This window comes from Chaetodon auriga, chromosome 2, assembly GCF_051107435.1.
Source record: "Chaetodon auriga isolate fChaAug3 chromosome 2, fChaAug3.hap1, whole genome shotgun sequence".
Lineage (NCBI taxonomy): Eukaryota > Metazoa > Chordata > Actinopteri > Chaetodontiformes > Chaetodontidae > Chaetodon > Chaetodon auriga.
Window position 1 is genome coordinate 20,813,220 of NC_135075.1, and position 27,915 is coordinate 20,841,134.

At 42.9% G+C, this 27,915-nt stretch overlaps 3 protein-coding genes across 12 annotated transcripts in view; 2 read left to right on the forward strand and 1 right to left on the reverse strand.

Annotated features, from left to right (window-relative positions):
• Positions 1 to 626: 626 nt before the first annotated feature.
• On the forward strand, positions 627 to 4,981 carry ddit3 (DNA-damage-inducible transcript 3). Its single transcript, XM_076740079.1, has 4 exons — positions 627 to 767; positions 2,223 to 2,284; positions 2,774 to 2,982; positions 3,191 to 4,981. Exons 3-4 carry the CDS (start codon positions 2,827 to 2,829, stop codon positions 3,974 to 3,976), a joined length of 942 nt encoding a protein of 313 aa, XP_076596194.1. The 5' UTR covers positions 627 to 767; positions 2,223 to 2,284; positions 2,774 to 2,826; the 3' UTR covers positions 3,977 to 4,981.
• Positions 4,982 to 4,984: 3 nt separating this feature from the next.
• mars1 (methionyl-tRNA synthetase 1) lies at positions 4,985 to 20,627 on the reverse strand. 2 transcript variants are annotated; one of them, XM_076740069.1, is made up of 22 exons: positions 20,391 to 20,609; positions 18,744 to 18,834; positions 18,164 to 18,242; positions 17,749 to 17,880; positions 16,910 to 16,985; positions 16,501 to 16,685; positions 15,324 to 15,433; positions 14,886 to 15,002; positions 14,478 to 14,681; positions 13,041 to 13,242; positions 12,514 to 12,588; positions 12,083 to 12,253; positions 11,423 to 11,518; positions 10,569 to 10,686; positions 10,153 to 10,366; positions 8,624 to 8,755; positions 8,265 to 8,369; positions 7,837 to 8,032; positions 7,074 to 7,145; positions 6,758 to 6,784; positions 6,337 to 6,474; positions 4,985 to 5,725 (listed from the first exon to the last, which is right to left on the reverse strand). In XM_076740069.1, exons 1-22 carry the CDS (start codon positions 20,491 to 20,493, stop codon positions 5,576 to 5,578), a joined length of 2,793 nt encoding a protein of 930 aa, XP_076596184.1. In that variant the 5' UTR covers positions 20,494 to 20,609; the 3' UTR covers positions 4,985 to 5,575. The 2 variants fall into 2 exon arrangements, with proteins under 2 accessions (XP_076596184.1, XP_076596175.1); XM_076740060.1 differs by lacking the exon at positions 6,758 to 6,784 and having other exon boundaries at positions 20,391 to 20,627.
• A 360-nt stretch (positions 20,628 to 20,987) lies between these two features.
• Positions 20,988 to 27,915, forward strand: part of arhgap9 (Rho GTPase activating protein 9) — a 40,382-nt gene continuing 33,454 nt past the window's right edge. For 5 of the 9 annotated variants that reach the window (XM_076740091.1, XM_076740115.1, XM_076740205.1 and 2 more), the window contains exon 1: positions 20,988 to 21,217. The gene's annotated coding sequence lies outside the window, so the exon portion shown is untranslated. The remainder of the gene's footprint in view (positions 21,218 to 27,915) is intronic. The other 4 variants (XM_076740153.1, XM_076740176.1, XM_076740107.1 and 1 more) reach the window with 1 other exon arrangement.

Below are 27,915 nucleotides of genomic sequence, written 5' to 3' on the forward strand. Positions count from 1 at the left end.
GTGTGATGTCAGTAGCACCGACAAACTTTAGACTCGCACCTGCAGTCAAAAGTCAGGTGAAAACAAGCAGATAATAGAACAGTGAGTGAAAACATCAGCAATAAACGCTCAGTTGACGCGTAACGGACATTTTTTTTCCCTACTGCGATAAAACAATTCGTGAGAAAACCGATTCAGCTTTTGTGTTCCGGAAACAAACAATTCTTCGACATTAGATATCCATGCATATATGTATATTTTTAGATTTTAGTTAGAGCCAACACTGTTTAATAAAACATGTTCTGATTCTGCTGGTGTTATCCCCAGCTAGAAATTGGTTGCCAAGCATTGCATCATTCCTTTCATGTGACTCCCATACGCCCCAAATTCGTCCTGGCCGTCTTATGACTGCATCACAATTGCTGCTCGTACAAACTATACGGGCTGGAGAGAGAACAACCAGCCGAGACGTCCACAAGCCCCGCCTCAGCGCTGATTTCGGGTCACTCTATTGGATGTCGCCAAGGAAAAGATCTTAACTCCGCTCCGCTGATTGGACCGCTGAAACGCCAGCCACTCTCGTCCCCGCTAGGTTGTGATGAAACTACCTTCCCATGCATAGTTCGGTTGGCCTCTCCCTCCATATAAACACCGCCGGGAGTTTCCGAAAAATCACATTCAGCCGTCAAGACTGAACAATGGTTAACATGAGCAATCACCAATTTTTACTAAAATATCCACATTCGAGTTCAAGACAGTCGAGAAGGCGAGCGAATAGAAGAAAAAGGGTAAGTAGAGCTTCTTGTCGGTAGTTTTAGCGATTAGTTGGTCGATGTTTTTCAGTCTTTCGGGGAGTAAAGGTTACTTAACGCACTCTTGAAGTGGTCTGGTGTCCTGGAAAGAAGAAATAATTCATGTTTTTGGCAGGTGTCCCGGTGCCATTTTTAGAAGAGCAGTTGTCTTAATCAGTCACACTGTACATCTAGTTGTTTTCATGTGTCGTCTGCTGCGTTTGACAAGTTGTCGAGCTCCTACGGACTTCAGGCTGGGAAGTTTGGGGGGTTTGGCACGAGCGTGCGAAACGTTTCAAAAATAATTTAGTGAATTTTGTAGCTGCTAAATCCAATAGTTGGATATTTCTGAGGTGTCATGTCATTTGAACTGTATGACAGACACGAGCCTCCTCCGCGTGACGTCTGACAGTCAGTGGTGGGGCTGTTCACGGCTTTTATTTTTGACAGCTGTGCGTGTTTTTCGCACTCTGGACGAACACGTTTAAAGTAAATGTTTAGCGCAGAATGAATGGATGTTCTTAATGTTTGGTCGTTTCTCTCCCGACCCACTCTGCTCCTCTCTCTACATTTCCTTTTGTTTCGCCCATTCCTCCTGCTGGACTTGAATTTCCATGACGTAATTGTCTTGGCTCACAGTGGACATGTCGCCCAACTAAAGACGAAATTATTTACACAGTGAATGCTAAATATTGGTACAATAAAATAATAACCGGTACGCTGTATTTAACTGAACCAAAGTTTTAATGCCTGTGTGATGGCGCTGCCACGGGGACTTTAACGTTTGGCTTCAAGTTAAAGAGGATTTATTTATTCTTTAGCATTTTTTTAATTTAGTAATTCACACCCCTGCCAACGCTATATTTATGTAGGAATATTTACATTTTATTTTCCCATTTTTGACATCAAAGGAGCAAAAGCTGGAATTTCTTTTAATAGGAAATTATTCAGCTGCAAGCTTTGTCTACAGTCATCATAGTAATTTTGATTGCTTTTGTGGAGTAATTCTGGATTTGGACAGATTTAAGCAATTAATAAAAATAACAGACCTGACTGTCAGGCCAAGAAAGATCAATATGAGGATTAACTGGTCGTTTTTAACCACTTGTTTATCAAACCCAACGTGTGTTGAGGACCGTAGAAAGCAGGGGGCGCAGTGGAGAACATTTTGGTCTTTGTTTACAAGAATTAAGTGATGGGATTTTATTTCCTTCATCACTGTTGATCATTTAAACAATTATTGACAATTTATTTTGTTTGGTCATTATTTTGATTTTTCTGAATTTCCTGAAGCAGCCCTCACATTTTCATTTAAAAGTACCCTTTGTTCTCTTGCTCTGTATTTGTGCAAATCATCACTTCAGTTCTGAAATCTCAGCAAATTTCGGCCCTCAGAAGAGACATTTTCCACATCATTTAAGACTAACCTATCAAATCCTTTTTTTCTTTCAGAATTGTTGGGACAATCTATCTCCAACAAATTTGCAGACTTGATTAACAGAGACTTTCTAAAGGTAAATTGGTCTTCTCGTATTTGACGTTCTGAATGCTGCATGCAACGTTGATTTTGAATGAACCCGTTTCTTTTAAGATTAACTTTGCATTGAAGTGGAGTTATCAAAATGTTTCATACATATTTTAAATCTTCAAATTCGTCATTTCAGCAGTTTTAGTGCAGTACAGACATTTCCTCACTTAGTGTCACTGTTATTCCATTTCACAGTTAAGTGGATTACACAATATGGTGTACTTTGGTCTAGTTTTCTTTATCTCGATGTAAATAATTCTACAGATAAAGGCTTCTGAGTAATGATACACGGCATCTTTCATCCCTGCATACCTACAAACCACAACTCAACCAGTTGCGGAACGATAGAGATAAAACACGAATTACTTTTTGTGATGTGTCAGTCATCTAACGTGCTGCTGCTCTGCATTTTTTTCCCTTTATCTTTCTTGTTTTCCCAACCCTCCTGTGTGTGGCGGACACCCCACCCTCTCAGGTCCAGTGTGAACCGTGTGGCCGAGTATCTGTGAGTTGCGACTGATTGGCGAGATGACTGCCGAGTGGCTACACCTGCCCCCGCCGTACCCCCCTGGTGTGGGGCCGTTGTGTGGTGCAGAGTTGGAGGCGTGGTATGAGGACCTGCAGGATATTCTGGGCTCCGACACGGGAGGGGCAAAACTGGCACGTGCCCCCACATGTACCGAGGTCAGTAGCTTGAAGAGCGAAATGGCTATCACACCCATGATGAGTGTGAGTGTGTTCGGCGGGTTGTATTTTCGTCAATATTTCTCTTTTGTAGATTTGTTAAGTGTTTCGTGAAAAAAAAATCCATTCACACTCATGTGAAGTGTACTTCTGCTGTGATACTTTGGATGTGTTGGCGGGCGTTGACATTTCCGTTTTGTGTTTGTAGAAGGAGCCGGAGTTTCTGGATGTTCTGGAGAGTTGTTCTCTGACGTGGCTGACGGACGGAAGCCAGACGTGGGGCGAGGGTGTTCAGAGGGCAACAGAGGAGATCCACAACACCCAGCCTCTGCATCACACCTCATCATCATCCTCCTCATCTTCCTCCTCCTCCTGCATGAGTCCAGCTGTTGCAGAAGAGCGTCGGGCGGAGGCTGAGAGTGGCAGAAGTGGAGAGAGCTCGGCAGGAGGTGGCAGTGATCTGCTGCCTCCTGAGTTCTTCGAGTTGCTGAGTGAAGGAGGAGTGGGAATGGTGGATCCGAGCGGAGCGGTGATCAGCGGCGGCTATTACTACCACCATCATCAACACCACCAGGCTACTAACGGCCATCCTGCATCTCCGTCAGCCAGCGAGGAGGAACTGCCCTGTGTCCCCGATTCTCCATCCTGCTCCTCCTCAGCCTCCCAGTCACCATCGCAAAATTGTTCTTCTCCCTCCTCACCTGTCTCTTCCCCCTCTGTCTACCCGTCCTCCCGGCTGGGAAAACGCAAGAGGACCACCAGCGAGAGGGCCAACGGTGCCTTGTCCTCCTTCACCTCCTCCACGCAACGCACATCCTCATCCTACTCATCTGCCAAAAAGAGTCGCAAAGAAAGAGAGCAGGAGAACGAGAGGAAGGTACAGGAGCTGACGGAGCAGAACGAGCGTTTGAAAGCAGAGATTGAAAGGCTTGGAGAGGAGGTGCAGAGGACACGTAGAGCCCTGATAGAGAGATTAGTCAACACCAGGAAATGAGGGAAAAAATGAAAGACAGGAATTAAAGATGACAGGTCCTGCAGAATTGGAATAAGCAGTGGTGGGGAAAGGTGTAACAAGGTGGTCATGAAATGCCTCTGAGACAGATGGAAACCAAAGATATTTCATAAGCAAGATGGTTTTTTGGAAAAGCCCGAGAGCTTAAGATGGCAAGAAGCAGGAAAGTGATGAAAGTCAAGACAAGAAAAGGCACAGAGAGAAGGGGCTGCAACAGCATTGCGGCAGATAAAAAGACACAGCATGTATAAAGGAAAGGGAAGAACAGACAGCTCTAAGTGCAAACGATGCAGTGGATTTGATGAATGTTTATCATTTTAAAGGATGCCTAACTCTTAAGTTCCACCAAATAGGATGGCAGAAATAACAGTTAGGAGCATTTGATGATTTGTATGTTGGACAGAAAGGAAATTAATTCAGAGAGTGCATTTCATTGTCATCCGTTCCCACCATTTTGCAATAATTGTAACTCCTACGGTAAGGGCTGCAATCCGGCTAGCAGAGATTATTTGCCCCAATTTGTGGAGAGTTTAGGAGCTCAGGAAAAGTTTGAAAGTGCCCTGTGCAGTGTGAGTATGAGAGAATGAGTTTTTTGGGAGAGAATTCATACCCTTTCTTACTTTTTATAACTCATGGCTTGTGTGTATGTGTATTTAGATAAAGTAAGTAGGACCCGGCTATACTTTCTAAGCTGACCTTTTCTATCAATATGGGGATTTGTGGTAGAATTACCACAACTTATTCTACTCTGATTTACTATTTTTATATACCACTGTAATATATATTCACAATTGTACTGTAATGGCTTGTACTGTAAAATACCAACATATCCACTTTTCTTTTCTCATTGTAGTCACATAAATTGTTAATCGTAGAATAATATGCATGGCTTTTATCACTGATGGCATCAAATACATGTATTTTACCTAACCGTTTATTTTATCCTTCATTGTAATCCCAAATTTGCAATAAAAGAAAAAATGTGCCAACTTTTCGCGTCATTGTAATGTTTATTGGTTTTCCTTTTTAATGATCTGTGTATGAATGATTTTTTATTTACCTGCTTTTTTTTTTTATAAAATGGTGTAAACCAGAGGTAACAGAGAGAGGGGGAGGGGAAGAGAACAATTTTTAGCTGAACTTAATCACTTAATTTTGTGGATCTAAAAGAGGTATTTGCAGCAAATGGCAAACACAATTTTCAAGAGGATATAAAAAAACATCTTTAAATGCAACACACCTTCCAACGCTAATATCGTATGCCGACTTTATCACAGGGAGAGTATAAAATCAGTTTCTTTTGGTGTAGGGATTTGGAAAAATCCCTCCATTCTGTAGCTGTATTCATTTGACTCTCTCTTTGTGTGTTTTCGTTTCCCCGTCGGCCTATCCAGCATTTCATTAGTCCTCAGTGCCAATACCACATTGTCTTAGATCCTGTCACGGCTTTGCCTTAAGCTAATACCCTCATCTCTCTTAGTGTACATCTTGTTCCCATTCTCCACTATCATACCTCAAACCATTCTACTCTTCCCTCCCTCTTACAAACCTCCATCATTTTGCTTTCACTTTTTGTCTGTCTCACTTCTTCTTGCCCTTCTGAGGTGCAGGCTCAGGGCTCTTCCCCTCAGCCAGAGCCAGCTGTTTCTTCAGGTCCAGCAGTATGGAGACCTCTGCTGTGATCACGGCCTTCTCCGCCTTCTGGGCTTTGAGGGCTCGCACCTTCTCCCCCTGTGAGAGATAAAATGACAGGTTTAATAGATTTCTCACGCTCGCGTTTGTCTTTGATTAAACACTTCAGCTTATATGGTCAGACTGGCAGCTTTCTTATCAAATAGTACGCAATTTACTAAAGCGGCAATTTCTGATTTATTTTTTTTTTTAAATCATATGCGTCTGTCTGAGCTCGGAAATATTGAGAATTAAAAAAATTTAACCGCGCACTTATAGTACTAAGTATAATGTCAAATTCAAAAAATTAAATTTGCAGATAAAACAATTTCGATGAATTAATCGAGTGCCTGATAATTTTCAAACAGAGATACTACTTAAATGTAGCTTTTAAAATTAGGCGTCTTTTATTTTAGCGGCCAGCACTTCGTTGCGTGCGTGATTTGATTTTTGGGGATCGTTTTCATTCCTTACGAAAGACGACATCCGTTTTGTTACTGCTGTTATGAGAGGACTATGCTAAAGACAAAATAATGCAATTAATATGATCTTACTGAAAAACAAAATCCGTCCAAATTAACGGATGCTTGATTCCAACATGTCCAAAAATGTAAGAACTGGGTTTACGGATGGTAGCTCAACATTGCGTTGCCACTAGGCAGCGACCTCACCTGCTCAGCCACAGCCTGTGTGAGCTGCTTGGCTTTCTCCGGGTCCACCTCGTTCACCGTCGCCACCTCAGCAGCAGCAGCAGGAGCAGGAGCTGGCACAGCGGCAGGCTGAGCGCTGGCAGCGCTCTGAGCCGTCGTCTGAGGGAGGAAACAGACAGATGACGATGTCTGAATTTGAGGCGTTTTGATGGTTATTATTTCTAGAGATTACTTACTTCATTTCAGACAATAACACTCATCACTCAAAACGTCGACGGGATTTTATGAGTCAGGAAATGTGAATGGACAGTGAATCACACCGGACACACGGGGATGAGTGAAAATTAAAAACGTTAGATGGGGTGCTCGTGTTAGTGAAGGCGTGCGCTAATCAACATTGACACAACGGTGTGACTCTTCACACGCAAATACCGCTCAATACCTTTTTTTTAGGCGGTTCGTCTTCAGGCTAGAAGCAGGCGGTTGAGAAGAAGGTTTAGAGAGGGATTATTTTTATCTACTGTATATGATGGATGCTTAATGCATAATTTAAACAGTGTGTTTGCTCTGCATCATGTTTTAAAAGACAGTCTTAAGTACAAATTCTTATTCATGACAGCAGTCTGAGAGACGGCCTGTGAACGGCTATGCATGATCAATTCTTTCTCACTTCATTATTCATAAATAGTCAACCTATATTACCACAAGACCTGACTGAACTAATGCACACACCATTAGGCATCATAAACATCAAATACCTGCTGTCCGCCAAATCTCTTCTTCAAAGCTTCAATCTGGTCCACCTCCAGCTTCTGGAACAACGGACTGACCTGGGAATAAAACGGGTTGACAAAGGGAACAAAAGGTGGAAATTCATAAAAACATATTCAAGAATATTTATAAAGCTTGCGATTGTGGATCCAGCCCAAGGCCAGTGTAGCTGGAAGATTTAACCTGGAGGCTCTGTGCTCGTCTTTGAACAAAGAGGATTATGCAAGTAAGTAAGTAGATAACTGGATGAGAAATTTGCACAGTTTCGATCATGATTGCCACTCTTCAATGCAGCAACACAGTAACGACAAAAGGCGTGATTTGTCGGCGAAGTTGCGCGCACATGAGCGTCGTGTACGGTGCATGAGTGCGACATTGGAATAGTGTTGTCTGCTGCTCCTTGCCCGGAGACCACAGCCACGAATCGTGATAGCCTTGGAGACTGAATGCGGCGTTGGCAGGCTGCTGCAAACACAGGTCACCACAATTAGGCCTGAAGGGACAAGTGGCCTGAGAGAAACTTGTTGTTCGAAAGGCTGAAGCCGCGAAACACCGTCTAGGCTATTATTCTTAAGTGTGTGTGTGTGTATGTGAGTGCCAACACGACTACAATGTCCTTCAGAGCACTGAAATATCGACAGACTGTTGCATCCTCATTGTATCACCCGGCATCAACACACAGGAGGCTCCACAGGTTTGTGTGTCTGCTCACGTGTGAACTGTGTGTGTACTTTCTCAGGCTGTACTCACTGTGCCGATGCGGTGGCCGGCACTCAGGGCGCACACAAAGGTGCCAGTGCCTTGCAACATGGTGTTGACGCAAGACTGAGGGGCGTTGAGTTGATCCCTGATGGTTTGGCTGACCGTTGGCATGTACGGCAACAGCATCACCGAGAGCAAGCAGGCGATATTCACAGACACACCGGTCACTGTGCCCGCACGCTGCCTGAACGGGAGAAACAGCTCGCTCAGTCTCATCACAGATTCAAATGTTCTGGTTCATCTCACAATGCACAGAAATTAGATCTTAATTACCGCTCCACTGATTTAAATCAAAAGAACTCTGTCTTTAATATGAAACGACACTTGAGTCACAGCCGACAGAGTTCTACACAGATCCACCTCCCTGCATTGAACTACAGAGGCACAGATTGTTAAGCTGGTCAAGGCCGCCTCACCTTTCTGTGTCTCCTCCCTTGATCTTCTTCCAGGGTTCATTGACCTGAATGTACTGGTTGCCATGGCGAGAGATGTTGAGGATGTGTTTCAAAGCATCACGGATTCTGGTGGAAACATTTGAGAGAAAATTTGATTGTGGCAGACCACAACTGAATGACCACAACCCATTATGTCTGAGTCCAGATGCATCTCAAGATGCTCAAGACACAACTGCCAATCTAAGAGGCGTAACTGAACTGACAATTTACATGTATTTTTAAATGTAATCATTTGAAATCTCTTCTCAACAGTCATTTGAATTAAATCGATAAATTTCTGTCCATCATCAGCCTTTTGACAGGTATGTGAGCAGTCTTACTTGACTTTGTCCAAGAGCTGGATGTACTGCTGCAGCTCCCAGCCCACCACAGCCAGGAGCTTCTTATCTTCCTGCTGTAGCTCCATCGCAGGCACACAGCCCTCAAAGAACCTGGTGACAAACATGCCAGCTCTGGAGGAGAGAGCGAGATGGGGGTTTTAATGAGACGGAGAAGGAAAAAAAAAAAAAAAAAAAAAACGGGGGTCAGGAAAAAATGTGGAGAGAAAGGCAGCGAGAGAAAAAGAGAGGGAGCATAATGAGAGAAGGGCACATTGCTTGACTTGCTAATTGTTTATAAATTATAGATTTTGTTTCCAGATGTAATACAGTGCTCTGCTAGCGTAAACTAACAACAGTGTGCTGCATTGAGCCTCCTCACAGCTCCTTCATCGCCTCCGTGCTGTAGCTGTGCATGGAAGCATTTTTTTCTATGACTTTAAATGATGTGTACATCGGGGGGACGTTCATAGTGAGAAGGTCTCTGTCACGTCTGATGCAACAGACCGTTCTATATTCTACACATCACTCAGCTTCTGTAGGGTCTGCCAAACCGAAGCGCTTTGACGTAACCGTCACATTTACAATGAACTGTGACTCTGATGTGTGAGCGTGAACTTTGTGTGACCTGCATGCTTAATTTGTTTAAGTCTTTCAATTAGTCAAACTGATGAGCCCTGAGGGTTTTTTTCCATCCTGGGAAAATAAAGAACAATATTCTCATTGTTATAATAACTGAATCATCCGAATCAATACAGTAAGATACGCTGCTGGTAAATATTAAGTAGGGATTTACCCATTTCTGTTTGTCAAGCTGATTATTTGTGAAATTGTCAAGAGTCAACGTTTCAACTGAACAGCAATTAGCTGGAGCATCACAGCCCCGAATCAGTTATGAATTTGAAAAAGCTGCATAAGATGGACACAGTGTCGCTAATGATGCAGTGATTTAGCAACTGGATCCAGGCAAGGACAGAATTTCTTTTCTGAAGCAGAATACTTTCCACCTCCAACACCTTAGGCTGGATGCAATCTACAAGATATTTTTGAGCCAATTAGGCATTAACGTTGCTGCCCGAGACCAATTTTGAAGATCAAGGTACTTTGGAAAAAAGCTGCGGAGAAAAATCTTTGATGTGGGATTTAACCCCGATCTTTTAAAAATCATTTGAGGCGATGTAATTGGGGCTAAATTACGCCATCCCAAACAAATTTAGAAAACTAGGGTGAGCCTCTTGTAATAGTTACTGCTCTAACAGACTTTTTTTCAATGAGTACAACAATGTGAAAACTTAGTTGTTAATTGGACTGGATGACAGTTTTGCTGTGTGTTTACTTTTTGAGTGAAACTTATTACGTACTAAAATGTGGACAACTTGAGTTGGATTGCCCCATTTTTAGTATTTAGCTGGAGACTGATCTGAGCTGATCAAAACAATTAAAGCAGAAAAAGAATGAGTAACACAAAGTCATGAGAAAACTGGTGCAGGTCACCTTGTTAGGGTCATGGGGCAAATCTGAAGTCTACCAACCTGTTGATGAAGTTGCCCAAGTTGTTGAGCAGCTCAGAGTTGTTTTTCACCGCCATGTCAGCCCAGGAGAAGGCTGAATCCTGTCCCTCTGGACGCACGTACAGGAGGTAGAACCGCCACACGTCAGACGGGATGCCCGTGTCCTTGGCCATGTCTCCGAACACGCCCACGCCTCGGCTCTTGGAGAACTTAGTGTCCTCGTAATTCAGATACTCTGAGGGGGAGTTACGGCGTAAGTTACTGTCAAAGCTGAGCCTTCATTCCCAGAGTGAATGTGATCAATCACAGTGTCTGCGTTGCATAACTGCTGAAGAGTGAATGTGCCACTACAGTAGTTTTAAAAGCATTTTAAGGGCAGTTAGTTTAATAATATCACATAAAAATAATTAATCAACCAGTGAATCAGTCAGTCTTACCAGTGGCAATGAGGTGGCTGACCAGAGTGTAGTTGTCCTGAGCTCCCAGTAGAGAGCAGGGAAACACCACACTGTGGAATGGCACATTGTCTTTGGCCATGAAGTTGTACAGCTCCACCTAATGGCACAGACACAACACTGCACCGTTAGGATGACATCATATTAGATCATCGTGAGATCATCCGGTTCAAAGAGGTCTTATCAGCTCTTCCCGACCCCCACCTCTCTGTGTGCGCAAATACAGGCCATCACACACACATTACAGGAACTCAATCCTGGGGTTTTAGGTGGAGATGAGATGAGTCAGAGCGAGTGGAGAAGATATGTCAGCTTGTTTTACCTATAGGGGTTTGAGTCATTTTATAAGAACTTTAAAGCAGCAGTAGCAGTTTAAGTCCCCATGTAAATGAATGAGCTAACTAACTAGCATGAGTCAATTAATTCCCCTTGTCTAAGTAAAGCTGATGACAGCATCATGAACAGCAGAAATCAAGAAATCTATCGTGGACAGATGATGCCAAGACTTTAATCTCAGAGGGGAGGAATCTAGAATTGGGCCTGTATTGCCTTCGACACATTATACTGTGCGTGCATCGTGGCTGTGGGTACTCAACTGAATGTGCAATTCATTCACAATCGAAGAGGTTATGTCTTCATCTGTTTCACAAGAGGGTTATATGGGGCTAGGAATTACACTGTGTTCTAATGGAGAGTGCAAAAGACCAGATGGGGCAATGAAAAAAGCAATCAGACCCATTCTGTGTTGTAAAGAGGACAGAATCTGTGCCAAGCTCGTGCATCAGCACTCTGCTCGGCTCATAAATTCTGACAACATGTGCGTCGCGGTGGGTTACCTGATGAGGATTCTTCCACCACTTTTCCCATTTGTCGGTGTAGTTGGCGGTAATGGACAGATAACCAATGGGGGCGTCAAACCACACGTAGAACACCTACAGAGGAAGCAAGAGGCGTGAGTGACAAAGGATGCAATTTTTGCATTGCTTTGTGCTACAGAAATGAATTCAGGATGGCATGAATCACACTACAAAGGACACAAAGTTTGGGAGGAATGGAAAAAAATGACCTGGATACAAATGTTGATTTTAACAACTTTCCTTATGCATTAGTGTTTGGAGAACGTTTTAGAGGTATGTACTAGAAGAAGTCGTCCGTGTTCTGACATGTTTAGACATGTCAGACCTAGAGAGCCTCCCAGTGAAGCACAAACATGCTATTAGAGAGCACTGCGGTATCATCAGTCACTGCAGCATTTGGAAACAGCTAATGAAGTGCACAGTCATTTCCAATGTTTAATTAGGAACCTGACCTTAGATATTCGTTATCTCCTCAGCAGGTACTTTAGCTCAGCCGTAGGGCTTTATTATACTTCAATAAATGAGGAAAAACTCAGAATGGTGTGTGCATCTTTTCTACTGTGTAATAAACAATAAACAAACAAATGCTCTCAAACAGCGATGTTTTTAGATGTGAAACTCGAGGCAACAATAGGCGACCTTCTCTTGGAAGTCAGGATGAGGTACTGGCGTTCCCCACTTCAAGTCCCTGGTAATGCAGCGAGGTTTGAGTCCATCTCTCAGCCAGGAACGAGTGATCTGTTTGGCATTTGCTGTCCAGTCTCCTGTGCTGGTTGACTTGTCCAGCCACTGCTCCAACTGAGTCTCAAGCTGCATGAGCGAAAGGAGGGGGAATGGAAATGCTGACAAAAACAAGCGAATGTCTTAACTCTACACCACAGCTCTGGAATGAGTGAAGATGCTTAAACAATAAAAGTACCACAGGGATAACTCCCATGCACAAGCTGTTTGACTTTAAATTCAACTTTATGCTTTTACTTTCTAAACAGGCCAACTCTGTCTCAATCCCCGTGGCCAAAAAAGAACCATCTAAACTGTCAGGCCATTACTGTGCAGAGTGAAAAGCATACCTTTGGCAGGTCCAGGAAAAGATGTTTGGAGGAGCGGATGACTGGAGTCTGCCTGCAGACCTTACACTGGGGTTCCTGGAGGGGACAGCCATCAACAATGATCAACACTGGTTAGGCTAAATTTAACCTGATTTTTACCTGAATCTGCAATATGTAGCAGTATTTTTGCCTCTGTGAGAGCAAACAATTTCAAAAGTTTCTGTGCAGCAACAACGCTACACTAACAGCAAATGAAAGGTTGCGGTTTAAGAAGAGAAAGTCTCTGTTTCTAGATTCACTGTTTTGCACAAAGTGAAAAATACATATGGTAAAAAAGGCACAGCAGCCCAAACAGACCATACATGAACTGCTACTTCAGTAAATGATCTATTTTTAATACATGGTGCAGCTGCCATCATAGACCTCATTTATATATATTTATGTTCCCATATGTCACACTCGAGTCAATTAATGGAAGTAATCAGCATAGATTCATCATGATCATCCACTTTTTGCCTTTTCTCATCAACATGCGCCTTCCATCTCACCCTGAGCTCCACAGCATTGATGAGTCGCCCACACTTATCACACTGGTCACCACGAGCTTCTGGGTAGCTGCAGTGGGGGCAGGTGCCTTCTACGAAGCGGTCGGCGAGGAAGCGCTTGCAGTTTTCACAACGCAGCTGCTCCACCATGTCCTCCACCAGGAAACCGTGTTTGTAGAGTCGCCAGAAAATATCCTGGGCTATCCTGGAAGAAACAGAAGACAAAGATGGTGGAAAGAGACTTCAGGGGTTGTGCCTGAGATGCAAGGAGAAACAGTTTATTGACCTGAATGAAAGGTGTGCGAACACACGGATGATTGTGTCATGTGGGAAGCAACACGTCATTAAATCCTGACCCCATTCTAATACTGCTCTTCCCTTTTGGCTAGAAAGTGATGTAAACTTAATGGATCAATACAGCATCATAGGTAAAGAGTAATACACTAGAGAGAGAAGATGAAGGGAAGCGAGTTTCTGTTATTGATTTGATGAGAAAATAAAAGCTGATTGTAATCTTTGGTGGTGGATAGTAAATCTAAAATGTAAGACCTAACATCCAAAGCACTTTTCACGAATCCAGTCGAAAGTCTTTAATCTGTGGGCTGTTTTCATTTTTCAAAGCACACAGTTGTGGTGCATGGAGTTTGATGCCTTTTATGTTGTACTCTATCAAAGCAAAGGCCCTCAACAAGAGTTTTTATCTCGGTAATGTATAAGCTCAAGAATTAAATTCTCCTCTTTTGTATCCCATTTCCGCATATAAGGAGATAAATCCATCAAAACCCCATCTTTCCATTTATTTACCTCATCCATACACACCCTGACAAGAAGTCACACCCACGCCATTGCTTTCATTTTTTCAGTTATTCAATAGAGCAGCAATGCATAACTTCATGTCACCTTAGAGTTGCCTCATCAATATTTTAATGGATAATTTAACTATAGAACGTCTGATGTTTTTTCCTGCACTGTCTAAATTTAGATTTACACACGTCCCTCATATTAGTCAACACGTGCTGTATCAGTGTTTGACTAATTCATAGGTGACAGGTGTCACACGTGAGAGCTGCAGCTCCAGACACAATGTGTTGAACTAAAGACTTAAAACAAATATATTTTAATAGGATTTCTTTTTCTTACGTGGTAAACCCTAGAGATGTAAGCAATAACCTACATTCTACAATCACGTTCAATAATCTGAGATTAAGTACAGCAGAATATATGCTTGAGAGGGCTAGACATCCACACCAGTATCTAATGCAAGATTATAGTAATCCTATGTTGCGTAATTGTACAGTAATCACATGGAAACGTGCCCTAACGTACCAAAGCCGGGCAGTATCAGGACCCCCAACCCAGGAGAGGACCAGGCTCGCATAACAGCAGATCATATTTTTACAAAACAGGCCAACTATAACCATCCTCGCTGCTTCCACTTACTCCGTCTGCTTCTCGGTGGTGGTTCTCCCAAAAAAGTCAAAGTCGATCTGGAACCACTTGTAGATGGTGGCGTGAATGGCGTGGTACTTATCGCAGATCTGCTGCGGCGTCAGACCCTCCTCTCTGGCCTTGTTCTCTGTCGCTGTGCCATACTCGTCTGTGCCACACACAAACAGCACGTTCCAGCCTCGCAGACGGCCGTACCTGAGAGGAGGAGACGCACGGAGTCAGTACAGGAAGACGTGAGAGGCGCTCAGAGAGACGGGGGCCAAGTGAGGGAGGTAAGTGTACAGAAGAAATGGAGAGAGATGACGGTGGGGAGTTACACGGTGAACAACTGAGAATTTTACTTGGTGAAGGATTTTGTTGGCACCTATGTAGACAGAAAAAAGGAGTTACAAATCCTACCTGCAGAAGATGTCAGCGCTGAGGACGCAGCCAATGATGTTTCCCAGGTGGGGGACGTTGTTGACATAAGGCAAGGCGCTGGTCACAAGCAGGTTTCGCTTGTCCTCCTGTGGCAAACTGAAAGAAAAAAGAATAGATCTGGGTTTTAACCTGCCTATCTCTTCACTCAGCTCAACGGACTCTACTCTTCTGCTGTCAAATGATTGCTTGACAAATTTCAGGAGTTTAGAAAACTAGGTTGGCCCTCTTGAGACGGCACGTGACAGTCGCTGGGTATCATTTTAGATTGTGGGACTGTCCCACAGGAAGATGATCTTAGGTGATGTGATCCTAATAACGTCACATAAAGACCTAAACTGCAGCATCCATATTCACTGCAAGTCATTCTGAGTGTCTGCTCAATGACCACAGATGGACACGGCACTTTTAATTACTCACATGGGATGCTGTCTCTCTGTAGCCACGGGGCAGGCGTTCAAACCTTTACTCCAGGTGAGAACAGCTGCCTCCATCTCCTCCTCTGAAACCACACGCTCACCTTCCTCACCCTAAACAAACATTTAGATACAAAGAATCATCAGGTTAGAAGTCTCCACGAATACAAAGTTGTAGTTTACTCCTGTTGTTATTAACTTCAATCAGATAACTATAACAAATACTAGACACAAATTCCAAGTGATACTTTGACAAATTTTCAAATCTTGGAAATTTTGATCAACACATAAAAAGTTTATTGACACTGAAAGCAGTGAAAGGCTAAAACTAGCCGTTCCATTAACTATTCATAACGAGCCAGCTTTGGATACACACCACAGCGAACTGAAAATCAGAATTAGTTCAATGTAAACATGAATGTTAAACAAGCCAAAAATAAGAAGAGGTACTGAAGTACGTGCACAAAGTTGGTCTTGTGTTTAGTGCAATTGCATAAACTCAAAGGACTCACACTGTATACAGTGAGTGGATTTTTGAAAGCATTTCCCTTTCTAGCAGATCAGTCCTTGTAAAGAACCAGCCGCCCTCTCGCTTAACTATCATATCAAAAAGACAAAAACACACCCAGCTGTTGACCCTTTTCACCTGGCCTTTTGACCTCTAACCCAGAAACTAAAGCAATCAGCAGTCTGAGATACCCACACTCTGCAACTTCCTCTGACTGGGAGCCATAACGGCTGCTGCTATATTTGACTGACACCTGTTCAAATCCTCCCATGCTCACACAAGAAAGAAACAGAGGATAAAGAAAACGGTGACGTAACCTTTACATGCTGCACGTTCTATATCCTGGCACAGAGCCAGGTTAACTCTCACACAGAGACTGCATCTGCTTTACAAGAGAGCCTTGCTTAGCTTAAGTGAGGTGAATTCAGGCCTTGCAACCCTTTGAATGTTTTTACTTTTTTCCCCCAAAGGAAAAAAGCGACAGTGGGAAAGGACATGTGCGACAATACACGAATCTATACAAATAAAAAAAGACAGTACAAATTCTTGGAAACCTCACATGTTTCCTGAAGCATAGGCATAACTGTAGTTAGGCACCGAAGCAACTTCGAATGCGTTTGGTTCAGTAAGGAAGCTTTAAGCCTAATAGTTATCCTGATGATCTGGCTGATACCTCAGCAGGGTTGCTGTTGCATGGCTCTGTGTCTCTGTGCTGGCTGCTCCGAGGGGCAGGCTGCCTCTGCATGTAGCTCTTCATGCCCTCCAGGCCTTTTCCCTGCAGCACTTTCTGAGCAGCAGACTGGAAACTGTGCATAACAGCCCCACGGTCAAACCAAGTCTTCACAGACTTGTGTTCACCTGAAGAGGAAAGCGAAGGGTTGTGGTAAGGACTGTTTGAACATAGACAACAAGAAACTGGAAATAAAATATTTGAAAATAACTTAAAGAAAGAAGATAAGAGGAGAGGTTTGTTACATGACATTAGGGAAGACATTGAGGTATTAAAAAGAAGGAATTAATTAATGGATGGAGAATTTAGGCATGCTCAACAGCAAAGAATTTTAAAGTTTAATAATGCTTACCCAATGCTAGTGAAGAGTCAGATAAAACGGGGTACAGCGCAGCCCACAAAACAACATCAGCAAGTGAAACGGCTTCCTGAAACACAGCACAGTGCAATGAACAGCCTTTTCTAAGCAACTAACATACACTCTTCCTGAAATTGCCATACGTCCTTTCCTGTCACCCCATCAAAAACCTAAACACTTGTCATTTTGAAAGCCTTAAACAAGGCAGAAGAAGGATCCAGCAGACCCCCGCTGACTTTATACATACAGAACAACCATGTGGAAGACTATTTTCAGCATGATTGTTTTGTGTTCTTGCATCTCAGTAGACATGGACTATGTGTACTTCCTCACTGTGTGCGCTCACCACAATCTTCCTCCAAGCCATGCCAATCACCAAGAGACTGAACAAAACATATTTCTGTACACATGAAATATATGACAGACGCAGATGACTTGTTGCCACAGGGGCTGCAAATAGCACAGAGAACTGATCCCCCCCCCCCCCCCACCCACACTAAGGCACATCTGCAACATAAGGGACCTCCTCCCCAGATAAATCGCTTTAACTCAAAAATGCATCACTAGCTCAGCATCAGCAGCTGAAAAAAGAAAAGAAAAAAAAAAATGTTGCCGGAGGAGCCCGATGCGGCACAGAGGAGACGCTCAGCTAAGCTCCGCTGAGCTTCCACAAAGGTATCATGAACTTTTGACTGCATCATATATTATATAGCATAGACAGAAAAGGCCTTGTTTGAGTGACTGTGTTTGTCTTTATCCTCTAAATGCAGCAACTAAACGGACACTGAAAAACAGGAAGTGCAGTAGGTAAACAGGAAGACGCTCTGCTGTACCCCAGTTAAATATGGCGTGTTCCCCTTGCTCAAGCTTTGGTCCAAGTAGTTTAGGGGCCCCTGGAGGACCGTGGAGACCTCTGATCCTTTTCCCTGCAGCACTGCCATGTGAAGGGCCTGTAGCAGTGCAGGCTGCACAAACAGAGCAGAGCAGAGATTAATTAGAATTGACTGAATGACATTTAACCAAGCCGTAAACCAAACATGCACGATTGAGGTTAAACAATTCATTTCCTTAAACCCTACAGAGCAAACTAACAGATGTCTTCTGTTTGTTCTTTTGAGAGCAGGAGTTTTAATCATTTAGCTGCAAAGATTTATGTCTCCTTTAGTCTGGCTTTGCATTCTACAGAGGTTTGGTGTTTTGTACAACAGATTACAAAAGAAATAAAGACTCTTTTAACGTTAAGCTCACCTGAAGATCTGTGGCCTCCCATTCAAGCCACTGATTGCAAAGTTCACTGGAGTCTTGTCCACTTACTTCAAACAAGTACCTAAAGGGGAAGTGGGAAGCAGAAGGAAGTCCTGTCAAACAGTTGCTTTCCTCTGATATATACCAAATAAACACATCTAAAATATAGATATCTGTCACGTATCTGCTCCATCTTTGAGAGCTACTTACAGTGTGCCTCACAATTTTATTGTCACGTAATCATTGCCAGACTTAGGCTGAAACTGATGTTAAAATACACAAATACATATTACAAAAACAGATTTTCTCATGTACCTTTGGACACCTTTACCTATTGGCCATGCAGATAGTTTTGGTTTTATTTGTCTTTAGGCTCACAGCATTAAAACCTGAGCCGAAGCTATCCACACGTCTAGATAATGACTGATATAAGTGAAAATATATTTTGCTGTTGAACTGGCCTTTCACCATTTTGGACATGTGAAAAGATATCTAGAGGCAGTGATTAACAGCCTCCACATTTGTGCCAACTTGGCAATGACATTCATAAAAGACCAAGCAAGAAGGACTATAATCTACTGACCGGCAGATGGCATTGGAGCTGAAAAGGTGCAGTCCATTAGGCAGGAGCAGGGCTGGCAAGGCTGGACGGCTGAGGTGGGGCACCACTTTCTCTGAGGGGGGGGGGGGGGGGGGGGGGGGGGGGGAGAGAGAAAGAAAACGCAATACGCTTGTTCAGACAACACCAAATGAAACGCACACAACAGCTGACAAGATTATTACCCAGATGAGTATTTTAATAGACTAGCTAGACTAGATTCTTCACCTGGTTGAAACATGTTGACTCAAACTGTAACTCCTCTTTCTAATGCCTGTGTCTTTAGAGAGAGAAGAAAAAACTAATTCATTTCTACACTTTGAAGGCGAACTAATAACACAAGACTCGGCAAACGCTTCGATGATTCAGGGATAATCCTTCGATCAAATTCTGAGGCTCCATGCTTATCAGTTAAGTTAGTGGACTGATCTATCAAGATCACAGAGGTCATGTGAAAGGTCAAGGATTTGATGTTCTTAATCTGGTATTTATCAGGACTCAGGGCAGATGACCACAGGAGGGGATTCTGATACTGAACCATTACTGATGTCTTGGCTTCACATTTGCCAGTACAATTTGATATGCTATTATGGCTCTGGGATTGAATACAGCCATAACAACATTTTCATTTTTTATTATATTAGCCTCAATAAATCTGCAATATTTCAGACTTTGTATGAATTAATTGACAATCCAGGGGTATTATCTCAGTACAGTCCACTTCAGTCATACACTGTGGCTGTAAGCCAGATGGTCCTGATTACTCAGCTCTGTGATCCAGGTCTCAAGGAGGACTAGCTCTCATCTAGGACTGGGAGTGAAGCCTCCCTCACATGTCTGAGACAATCAGACCGCAAGCCTGAAGCTGGGGTGTATCACTTTAGAGTCTAATTCCTTTGCACAGCAGCATGTAGATGACCTTAGTTAAACAATGCATCTAATGATAAATACCCTGAATCACAGTAGCATGAGCATATGCAGTAATCTCTCTCTTTGTAAGTTTTCATGTCCTTATCTAATCAAGTATTTCGTTGGGTGCAGCCTGGCCAGTCAGACAGGAATAACAGCCTAACACTGTATGCCAGGTCAGATTTTGTTCTGATTTGTGACAAATGTCGTATAACAAGCTCTAACAAAACATTTGATTGTGTCAGTATAACACAGCCCTTCCACTTTATAATGTAACCCTATCCAAGTAAATACGGACTGTTCCAGGCATGAAAGGTGTAGCTATAGTGAGCTTTACTGTACAGGTTCAGTAACACCTGAAGCTATGCACTGCTGAACAAAGGCTACGTGAAACTACACAAAGAGTACCAAAACAAGACAAACAAAGCAGTGATGTGCAGTAAGAGAGTTTTCTGGCTGCTTCCTGGATGCAGATACAGGTGGGCTGTTCACTCCATTCACAGGTGACTGACAGACACTAACAGACAGCAATCACTTGAACAGGACGAGAGCTAGCTAGCTATTGAACAGTTTTAACCGTCGGTTACGCTACAAACTCAACTCAAACTTGACAAAAACACATATAAAGACTTGCCACTGCCGCTTGTAGCAAACGGTAGCTGTTATTATTCTTTATAGCTGGTAGACTCACAGACTAACGTTAAGCTAACCATGCTTTCTTACCTTCGTGGTTGACATACTGAACGTCACACTGAACTCCAGTCACTTCTAAAGCGGCTAACACCTTCACGCAATGGGGGTTGCCTTCACTGACGAAGAGCTTCATTTGGCCGTTGGTAGCTACTCCGCTATGTAGGGACTGGCGACTTACTTCAATATAGGCGATATCTTGACTTTTAAACAAGACAAGAAGCTGCGAGTAGAAAGTTTGCCAGTGTGTGCCGTCCACACGCTGATGCAAGCGGCGCTCGTCATATTACAAATGGCGGGATTGTAGTTTTAGAGCGGTGTCTGTGTTATTCATATACACGGCAGCTCTCTATCAAATGGACTACATCTCCCATGAAGCTTTTCAGAGGGCGTCATATGAGACATCCATGAGATTCGCTTGTTTGCCTTTCCTCTGTAGCACCACCGGGCGGGACTCGTCTCTCGTGATGTGCATCAGATACCGGGCGAAGTCGTGTATTGAAACGCGCGCACCGCAACGCCGCCGGTTCAGTGATCTTATTGGTTGTGTGCACAATCACATTAGAAGAGTGTAGCCAATCCTAAACCACCAAACCTCACAGCGAAAGCTATTTTTTTTGTCATCCACTTAAAGCGCCAGGAGGATGTGTTACCAAGGGCTGAACCAGGCAACTTAGTGCTCGTGTGTGACTGTTAATTTTCAAAAGTGCACGGCGGAGTTATCTACGTGCTTCCGTTACCTGAAATATGTGAAGTCATCAATATTTTTATTCTTCCCACGAGAAAAATACGCAACTCCTGCTCTCTTCTCTCTGCAGTTCACCCCAAAAACAACTGAGCTGTCATCGAGCCGCTGCAAGGTGAGTGATGTGTACCTCGAGTGCAAAAGATAAGATTTCTGCAGAATGGTTCGGTCGGAAAAACTTCTTTTCTGCTGTGAAATATAACATCATTGCTGGAACCATTTTCTGCATGATTTCTGTTGTTCATTCACCGTCGGTATTTTAATCTGCATAAGAAGAACTGCAACTATTTAGACTGTGAGCCACGAAACGACACTGAAATATGATGCAGGTATTACTTTTCAAGTTGTTATTTTATCACCTGCCACAGGTTTAAGAAATCTCTTATTCTCTCTCAAGCTAATCACTCATTCAGTGTTACAACAGAAGCAATTTTTCAGATTGTCACAATGTATTTTATGGCTTTAATGTTCTTTTTACTTGAATTATTGCCATTTTGTACATTTCTGTAAGCTGTTTACTCTTTATTGGAAAAGTGAATTTTAGTTTAATTCCAAAACTGATTAAGCCTGGATTCAGTGGATAAAATTACAGTGCATTGATCAAAGTCCATCCACTGTAAAGTTTGTGCAAAAAGTTACAGACCAGAGGTGTAACTGATATTAAGCAACATAAATAGGTCATGCATTTTGCAGTTACCAGTCTATTTTTTCCATAGCATCTTTTTTTTTTCCACATCATAGTGTCAAACCACACGTCGCCTACACTGTCACAACAGCTGCCACAAAGGGCCAGCCTTTATAGACCCACCAGGCACTGAACACTTGTACATCCAGCCACCTTTCAGAGTTTCCTGTTCAGCCCCTGCCAATATTCACACACTCTTTTTCACACCTAATTCACTTTCTTTAATTTTAATTCAATTTATGTGCACCTAGCCTCAGAGGCGATGATTCATCATCACCTATGCCATCACTACAATGGCGCTGACTCCATGACCACAAATTTGGTCATCTCTATTTCCCAGTCACGAAATGTCACACTGATAAGAATCGCTAATCTCAACACTTTACATATGACAGACCTCTTTTAATGCGGAAATATTTGCATGCTACTGCAGGCTTTTAGCCCTTAGATGCTTCACAGAAAGCGCATGGACGGGTTAACCACAGGCTGTGATGGAAACACTTTGACTGACGCATTGCATTTTTGGTGTTTCATAATCTTTCTTAAGTCCATGCAAAGCAGGAGATTTGCTCCCCTTTTCGCCAGCCTGTGACGACACAGGCTTGAAAGATTATTCTCCAGTTGCAACACTGACTGATTAAAAGTGCCCCGTACCATGTGCAGTATTAGCAGGGGGGTTGGAAGTTCTCTGTAATTGCGCGTGTGCTTCACTGCTGTGGATGCAGTGTCAAAGACAGATTGAGATACTCAAGTGTTTTACATCGTGGTGTGTTACTAGTCAGATTATTCTGCTGCTTTGGGATATTTGAGCAAGTCTTATGTCTGTCTGTCTCTCTCTTTCTTTTTCAGTGTGTGAGATTTGTGTCTGCTTGCATGCATGCATGCTGACTGCTGGGGAGTGAAATTATACAGTAGCAGATCAGAAAGTGCTGCAAAACCTCATCTGCTTTGTACTGTAAAGACCAGGTGTCAGCCACAACGCAATTCAGTCTCTGCAAGCAGTTCGGTCCTTCACAAACTGCCACAACTGACAGATGGACATTTGTTTTTTCGGTATTAATGTACCGGTTTGTCTCTTCAGGTCACATTAGTCTGTCGAAGGCACTGAAGTGGTCATTACCTTGTCAACATTTTAAACTGACAGTGAGTTCTGGTCTTAGGAGGATTTCTCAACCTTTCTACCCCCTGACCCCGTTTCTTTGTCCCACAGAAACTCTCATGACCACAAACTGTCACTTGACACACTTTAGGAGCCTCAATCAGATTGAACACGAATGAAAGTATATTTCAAACATATACATTTTAATTTCTAATATGCCAAAAATATCACTACGTACACTCAGTTGCCAGTTTATTTTGAACGTCTAGTTGAAGCTAATGTAGTCTGATACAGCAGCGCTGCAATAAATCCTACTTTTAAGACTTATTAATCTTTTAGAGAGGCGGTAATTTCACTTCATGGTCATTTTAGCGGCTACAGTTTTTTGTGCTTTTGAATTGTGCTGTGTTATACTGAGAGATATTACTAATTGGCAGGAAAGTGATTTTAATGCATATGCAGTTAGCGTCCAGTGTACATTGTTAAGTGATACTGATGCAGTATGTGACTCCAGTCAGAACAAACCGGGTCATCTATTTACTGACCCTATATTGTGTTGTCTATATACAAGCAGCTGCCCATGTCACAACTAATGTCCAGTGTAATAACGCCAACTACATTCCCATCTGCGCTCTGTTTTAATCCAGTTTAATCCTGCATTTACTTTGAGTATCTGTGCAATGATTTGTGCTTTCGCTAGCTTGTATTATGCATAGGTACGGCAGTGCAAACATCAGAGGAGAGGATAAATATCATCGTCAAACAGGACTGAAACAGAACGCACATTTGATAACTGCCACAAGAATGTTTGCATTAGAGCTGTTCAACAGTTAATTATCTGATAAATGGATTGACAGAAACATCTGTGACTATTTTGGTCATTTTTCAAGCAGAAGTAGTGGAAAATCTCTGGTTTTGGCTTCTCAAATGGGAGGATTTCCTCTTTGTTCATCATTGTAAACTTGCTATTTTTGAGGTTTTGGACTTTTGGTCAGACAAAACAAGTTATTTGAAGACACTCTCTCCAACATTCTCAGTGTTTTTGTGCATTTTGTACTGATTCATCTAATGATTTTGATGAAAGTAATCGTCAGTTGTAGCCCAGGCTGCCTACACATATCCAGTGAATTTAAGACAAAATGAAAGGAAAGTCATTCTTAGAAAACCAGCTGAACCAAATAGACCTGAAGGCACCAGTGGTAGAAACTCCTCTCATGTCTGACACCCCCTAACCCCTTATTATTATTTGTGTAATGTTTCTTTATTGAACAAATAGCCCCTTTAACCCTGCGAAGCATCAAAGTTGTGTCTGCGTGTGAGCCTCTCCTCTGCAGCGTTTGCCTTGGGAGATTTCGCTGCTCTTCCTCGTGCCCCGGCAGTATCGCGCTCTCTGCAGCCGCACAGAGCTGAAAGTGGGTCTTTGACTTGCCTGATAGCTTTTGACAGCTCACTCTCATCCCCGGTGGATCAATGGAGCTCAGCGCTCTTCATTAGAAACATCAATGTACCGCACATTCCCACAGGCTCAGCAACAAACCCATGAGCCCAGTCAGGGAGTGAAGGTTTATTTTGTTATTCTCTGAAGATTGTTCTCAACTTCTGTGGAACATTTTATTTTCTTCAATTGAAGAATATTGTGGGAATATGGTGAAAGAGGAGGACCTTGTTTGTTTGTCACTGGTTGATGCTTAACAAATGAATATTACCCACAGCATGCCCGACCATCAGCGTCCACGTGAGTGAATCGTGATCATTCTTTAGAGAATGTTTTATGAATAACAAATAATTAAAAAACTTCTTATTCTGTTTGACTGCTGCAGACAAAAATCAATGCACTGCAGAATCCATATCTTGCCAACTCTAGTCTTATATTCCGTCTTGAAAGCAACATGGCTGGACGTCTCCGCAGTGCTGCAGTTCAGTTTGACTTCTTACGAGCAGGGAATGAGTCATTCGGAGAAGATTAATTGACCCTTGATAATAAGTCAAAGTCGTTTCTCGAGCAAATGCCAAACAGTCACCTGTTCCAGCCTCTGAAACGAGCTGATTGACTACTTTTCTGTTGTATTGTGTCACTATAAATTGATTATCTTTAGTTGTAAGCAATTTGGACTCGTTATGATCATCTTCACTATTTTTTGGCCATTTTTTAGTTAATGATTAATAGATTATTTGAAAACACAAATAATTGTTGGTTGCAGCCCCAGTTCCTGTGCTGTAATATTAATTCATGATGTCATTTAATCATCTGAAACGAATAAGAAAAGCTTCTTGTTGGAAGAAGAGGCGTTCTTATTATGCAAGCTTATAGCAAGCTTATTATGATTTAACTAGAAGTATACTAGCAGTGTGTTTTCCACCTTCCATTTCGTTCCCACAAAAAAAAAAGAAGCATAAAGCTAATTAAAAATGTGACGCTTGAATTAATTCTTTCAGGAGCTTCAAATGGCCCCCGAGCGATCCTGCGCTACTTTGCCTAACTGGCAGGCACTGGTCTGTCTGGTTGTTGTTTGTATTGAAGTGGGAGAAATGAGAGTGTTATTCAAGCGAACCCTCTAAAGAAGTTCGCTATGTGTCGATGGAGGCCGCAGGGTTCATTGTAAACACGAGCATTGCGTCAGCAAGCGCTTGAAATGATGGCATCACACATGTGAAATGTTGTTATGTGCAACAAGAAACAAATAGCACACATACTGGAGACGCTGGAGATGGGAGCTGGTCACAGAGAGTTGTTGTCATGATGATGGGAGAGAGCACAGACCAATGGCTGCTTTACTGTCATCATCTGCTTTTTGATTGGCTCTCTCACAATTTACACAGCTAATCACTGAAAGAATCCAGCCCACCTGTTCAGTCACAAAAACACACACACACACACACCCAGAGACGTGTGCTCATACACACGCTCGCAGAGGCAGCCAGCCGTCACACTGGGAACCACAGTGTGTGTTTCAGTGTCTCTCTCTGGTCTGATCATCAATAATGCATGGCTTTGGGAGGATGAAAGGCTGTTTTGGCTTGAGGCGTGTGTCTCATATGGAGAGAGAGACATCAGCACTAGTAGTTTTAACTGTACATCCATAGACAAAGTGAGCGCTCCTTCTCATGGCTGTCCTCAGTAGAACTGCTCGTCAAGCCGAGATTTCAGGCTCAATGGTTAAATTAGTTCATCAGGGAAGCGTTTTTTTCGCCTTTATTTAGGCTTTATTTAGTCATTTTGGGGGTGTGTTGAAAATGTTGCTGTTCGGATTCACACTGAAGCTGCTCTTTGCTCATTTCTAAAAGTATTAAATTGTTGAACGTCTCGAGTCGTCGTAGTTTAAGACTCCACTTTGTGATCATTTAATCTGTTTCAGGTGCAGCTCAGGTGGAGTCACGGTTTGGTTTAGCATTGATTTTAGGAAAATTTGGAGGCCTGTCTGTTTTTATCTTAAGATGTGCTGCTCTGTTAAAACTCCTTTTACTCATAATATATGATGTTTGACACATGATGCAACATTTCACCTCACACGGCCAAACCTGACTTCAAGCTGGGGCTCGAACAGCCAGCTGAGCAGACAAAGCATCAGATGCTCGTTTGCATGAGGAACCTCGTCACGATGCGCAGGCAGCCTGGCTCACATCACTGTAAAGACCTACTAGCAGCTGTTTTGGCTGACACAGATATTAAATCAGCGGTCCCGATAACTTGAAGTGTCACACTTCTTCCGTATTTTCGCAGTGATTAAAGTTACCTAACAGCGTGTATGATGTGGAGCAGGTTGTTCTTCTTTCTCCTTTTCCTGTGAACCCTTTGGTTATAGACATTCATATGTAAATACAGTACAGTCTACGTGCCAATGTGTGTGTGCGTGTGTGTGTCTGTTTGCTATGTGTATACGGATGTGGGAGTGCACGCAGAAACCCTTTGAAGTTCCTCATTCACTCTATACTCCTCTTCCCCATGTCTCATCTCTCTTTGAAGGCCATGTAGCCATGATTATTAAAGCCGCCCTCTTTCGACTTCAAACGTATGGAAGGAATATGGATGTGATATGACAGCAAACTTTCCACCACCACCCTGCACTCCACTGACGTCCGGCCGTGTGCTGCGGCTTCACAGGTCCTGTTATCTTAAACTATCTCTGTGGGAGCTGAACTTGTCATTTAGCGGCTTGTCTTGAAACATTGCACTTCTTTTTCATTTTATCCACGCAGCTCGTGGCGCTGGTCATCATCTCAGGTGCTCGCTGCCCTCAGATAGCCCTCAGACCTGTTTCATCCCTCCACCGTATCATTTGTTAGATGGTCATTTGCATTTGCCGTCCGTCTCACTCACCCTGCCCTCCAGCCTCATGTATTCAAGTGTCACGATAGCATTGTCCTCAGCTGGTTTTGCATGCATAACTTAGCCCATGAACTACACATTGTTTATACTTTATACTGCTTGTTCCGAAGCACGCCACATGTGTTTACCCAGATCAGCCACAACATCAAAACCACTGGAAGGTGAAGTGACTAGCACAGATCGCATCATTGAACGCCGCTGCAGACTCAGACTCCCCAGATCTCAATGTGATTGAGCTGCTGCGGGATGCTGTGGAACAAGTTTAATCCACGGAGGACACCCCCAGAGGCCTGTGTCCATCCCTCAATTTGTCAGAGGGGGACCCACGCAACAGGTTTTAGTCAGTGTTTACCTCCCTCAGATTTCAATGGAACGGCAGCAAAGAAAGCTGCATGCAACTGTGGCACCATGTGATGATAATGCCGCTTTGGCAAAAGGTTTTAAAGTCCCCACGACTAAAAAGATGTGCTCACAAGCGTGATTTTGTATGTGTGGAAACTTGCAGCCTCCAGTGCACAAACACTGAAAACAGACTGAGACATCTTGTCTGCAGTGGTTAAACGGTTGAAGTGAGCAGTATTTCCATATTGATACGTGTTTAAATGGTGGAGAAGGGGTAGATGGAATTTTAAGATTTTTTAACAACTTTTTTGTTTTATTTAAAACAGGTCTGAAGGGGTTCTTTAAGATCTGAAGCAACTA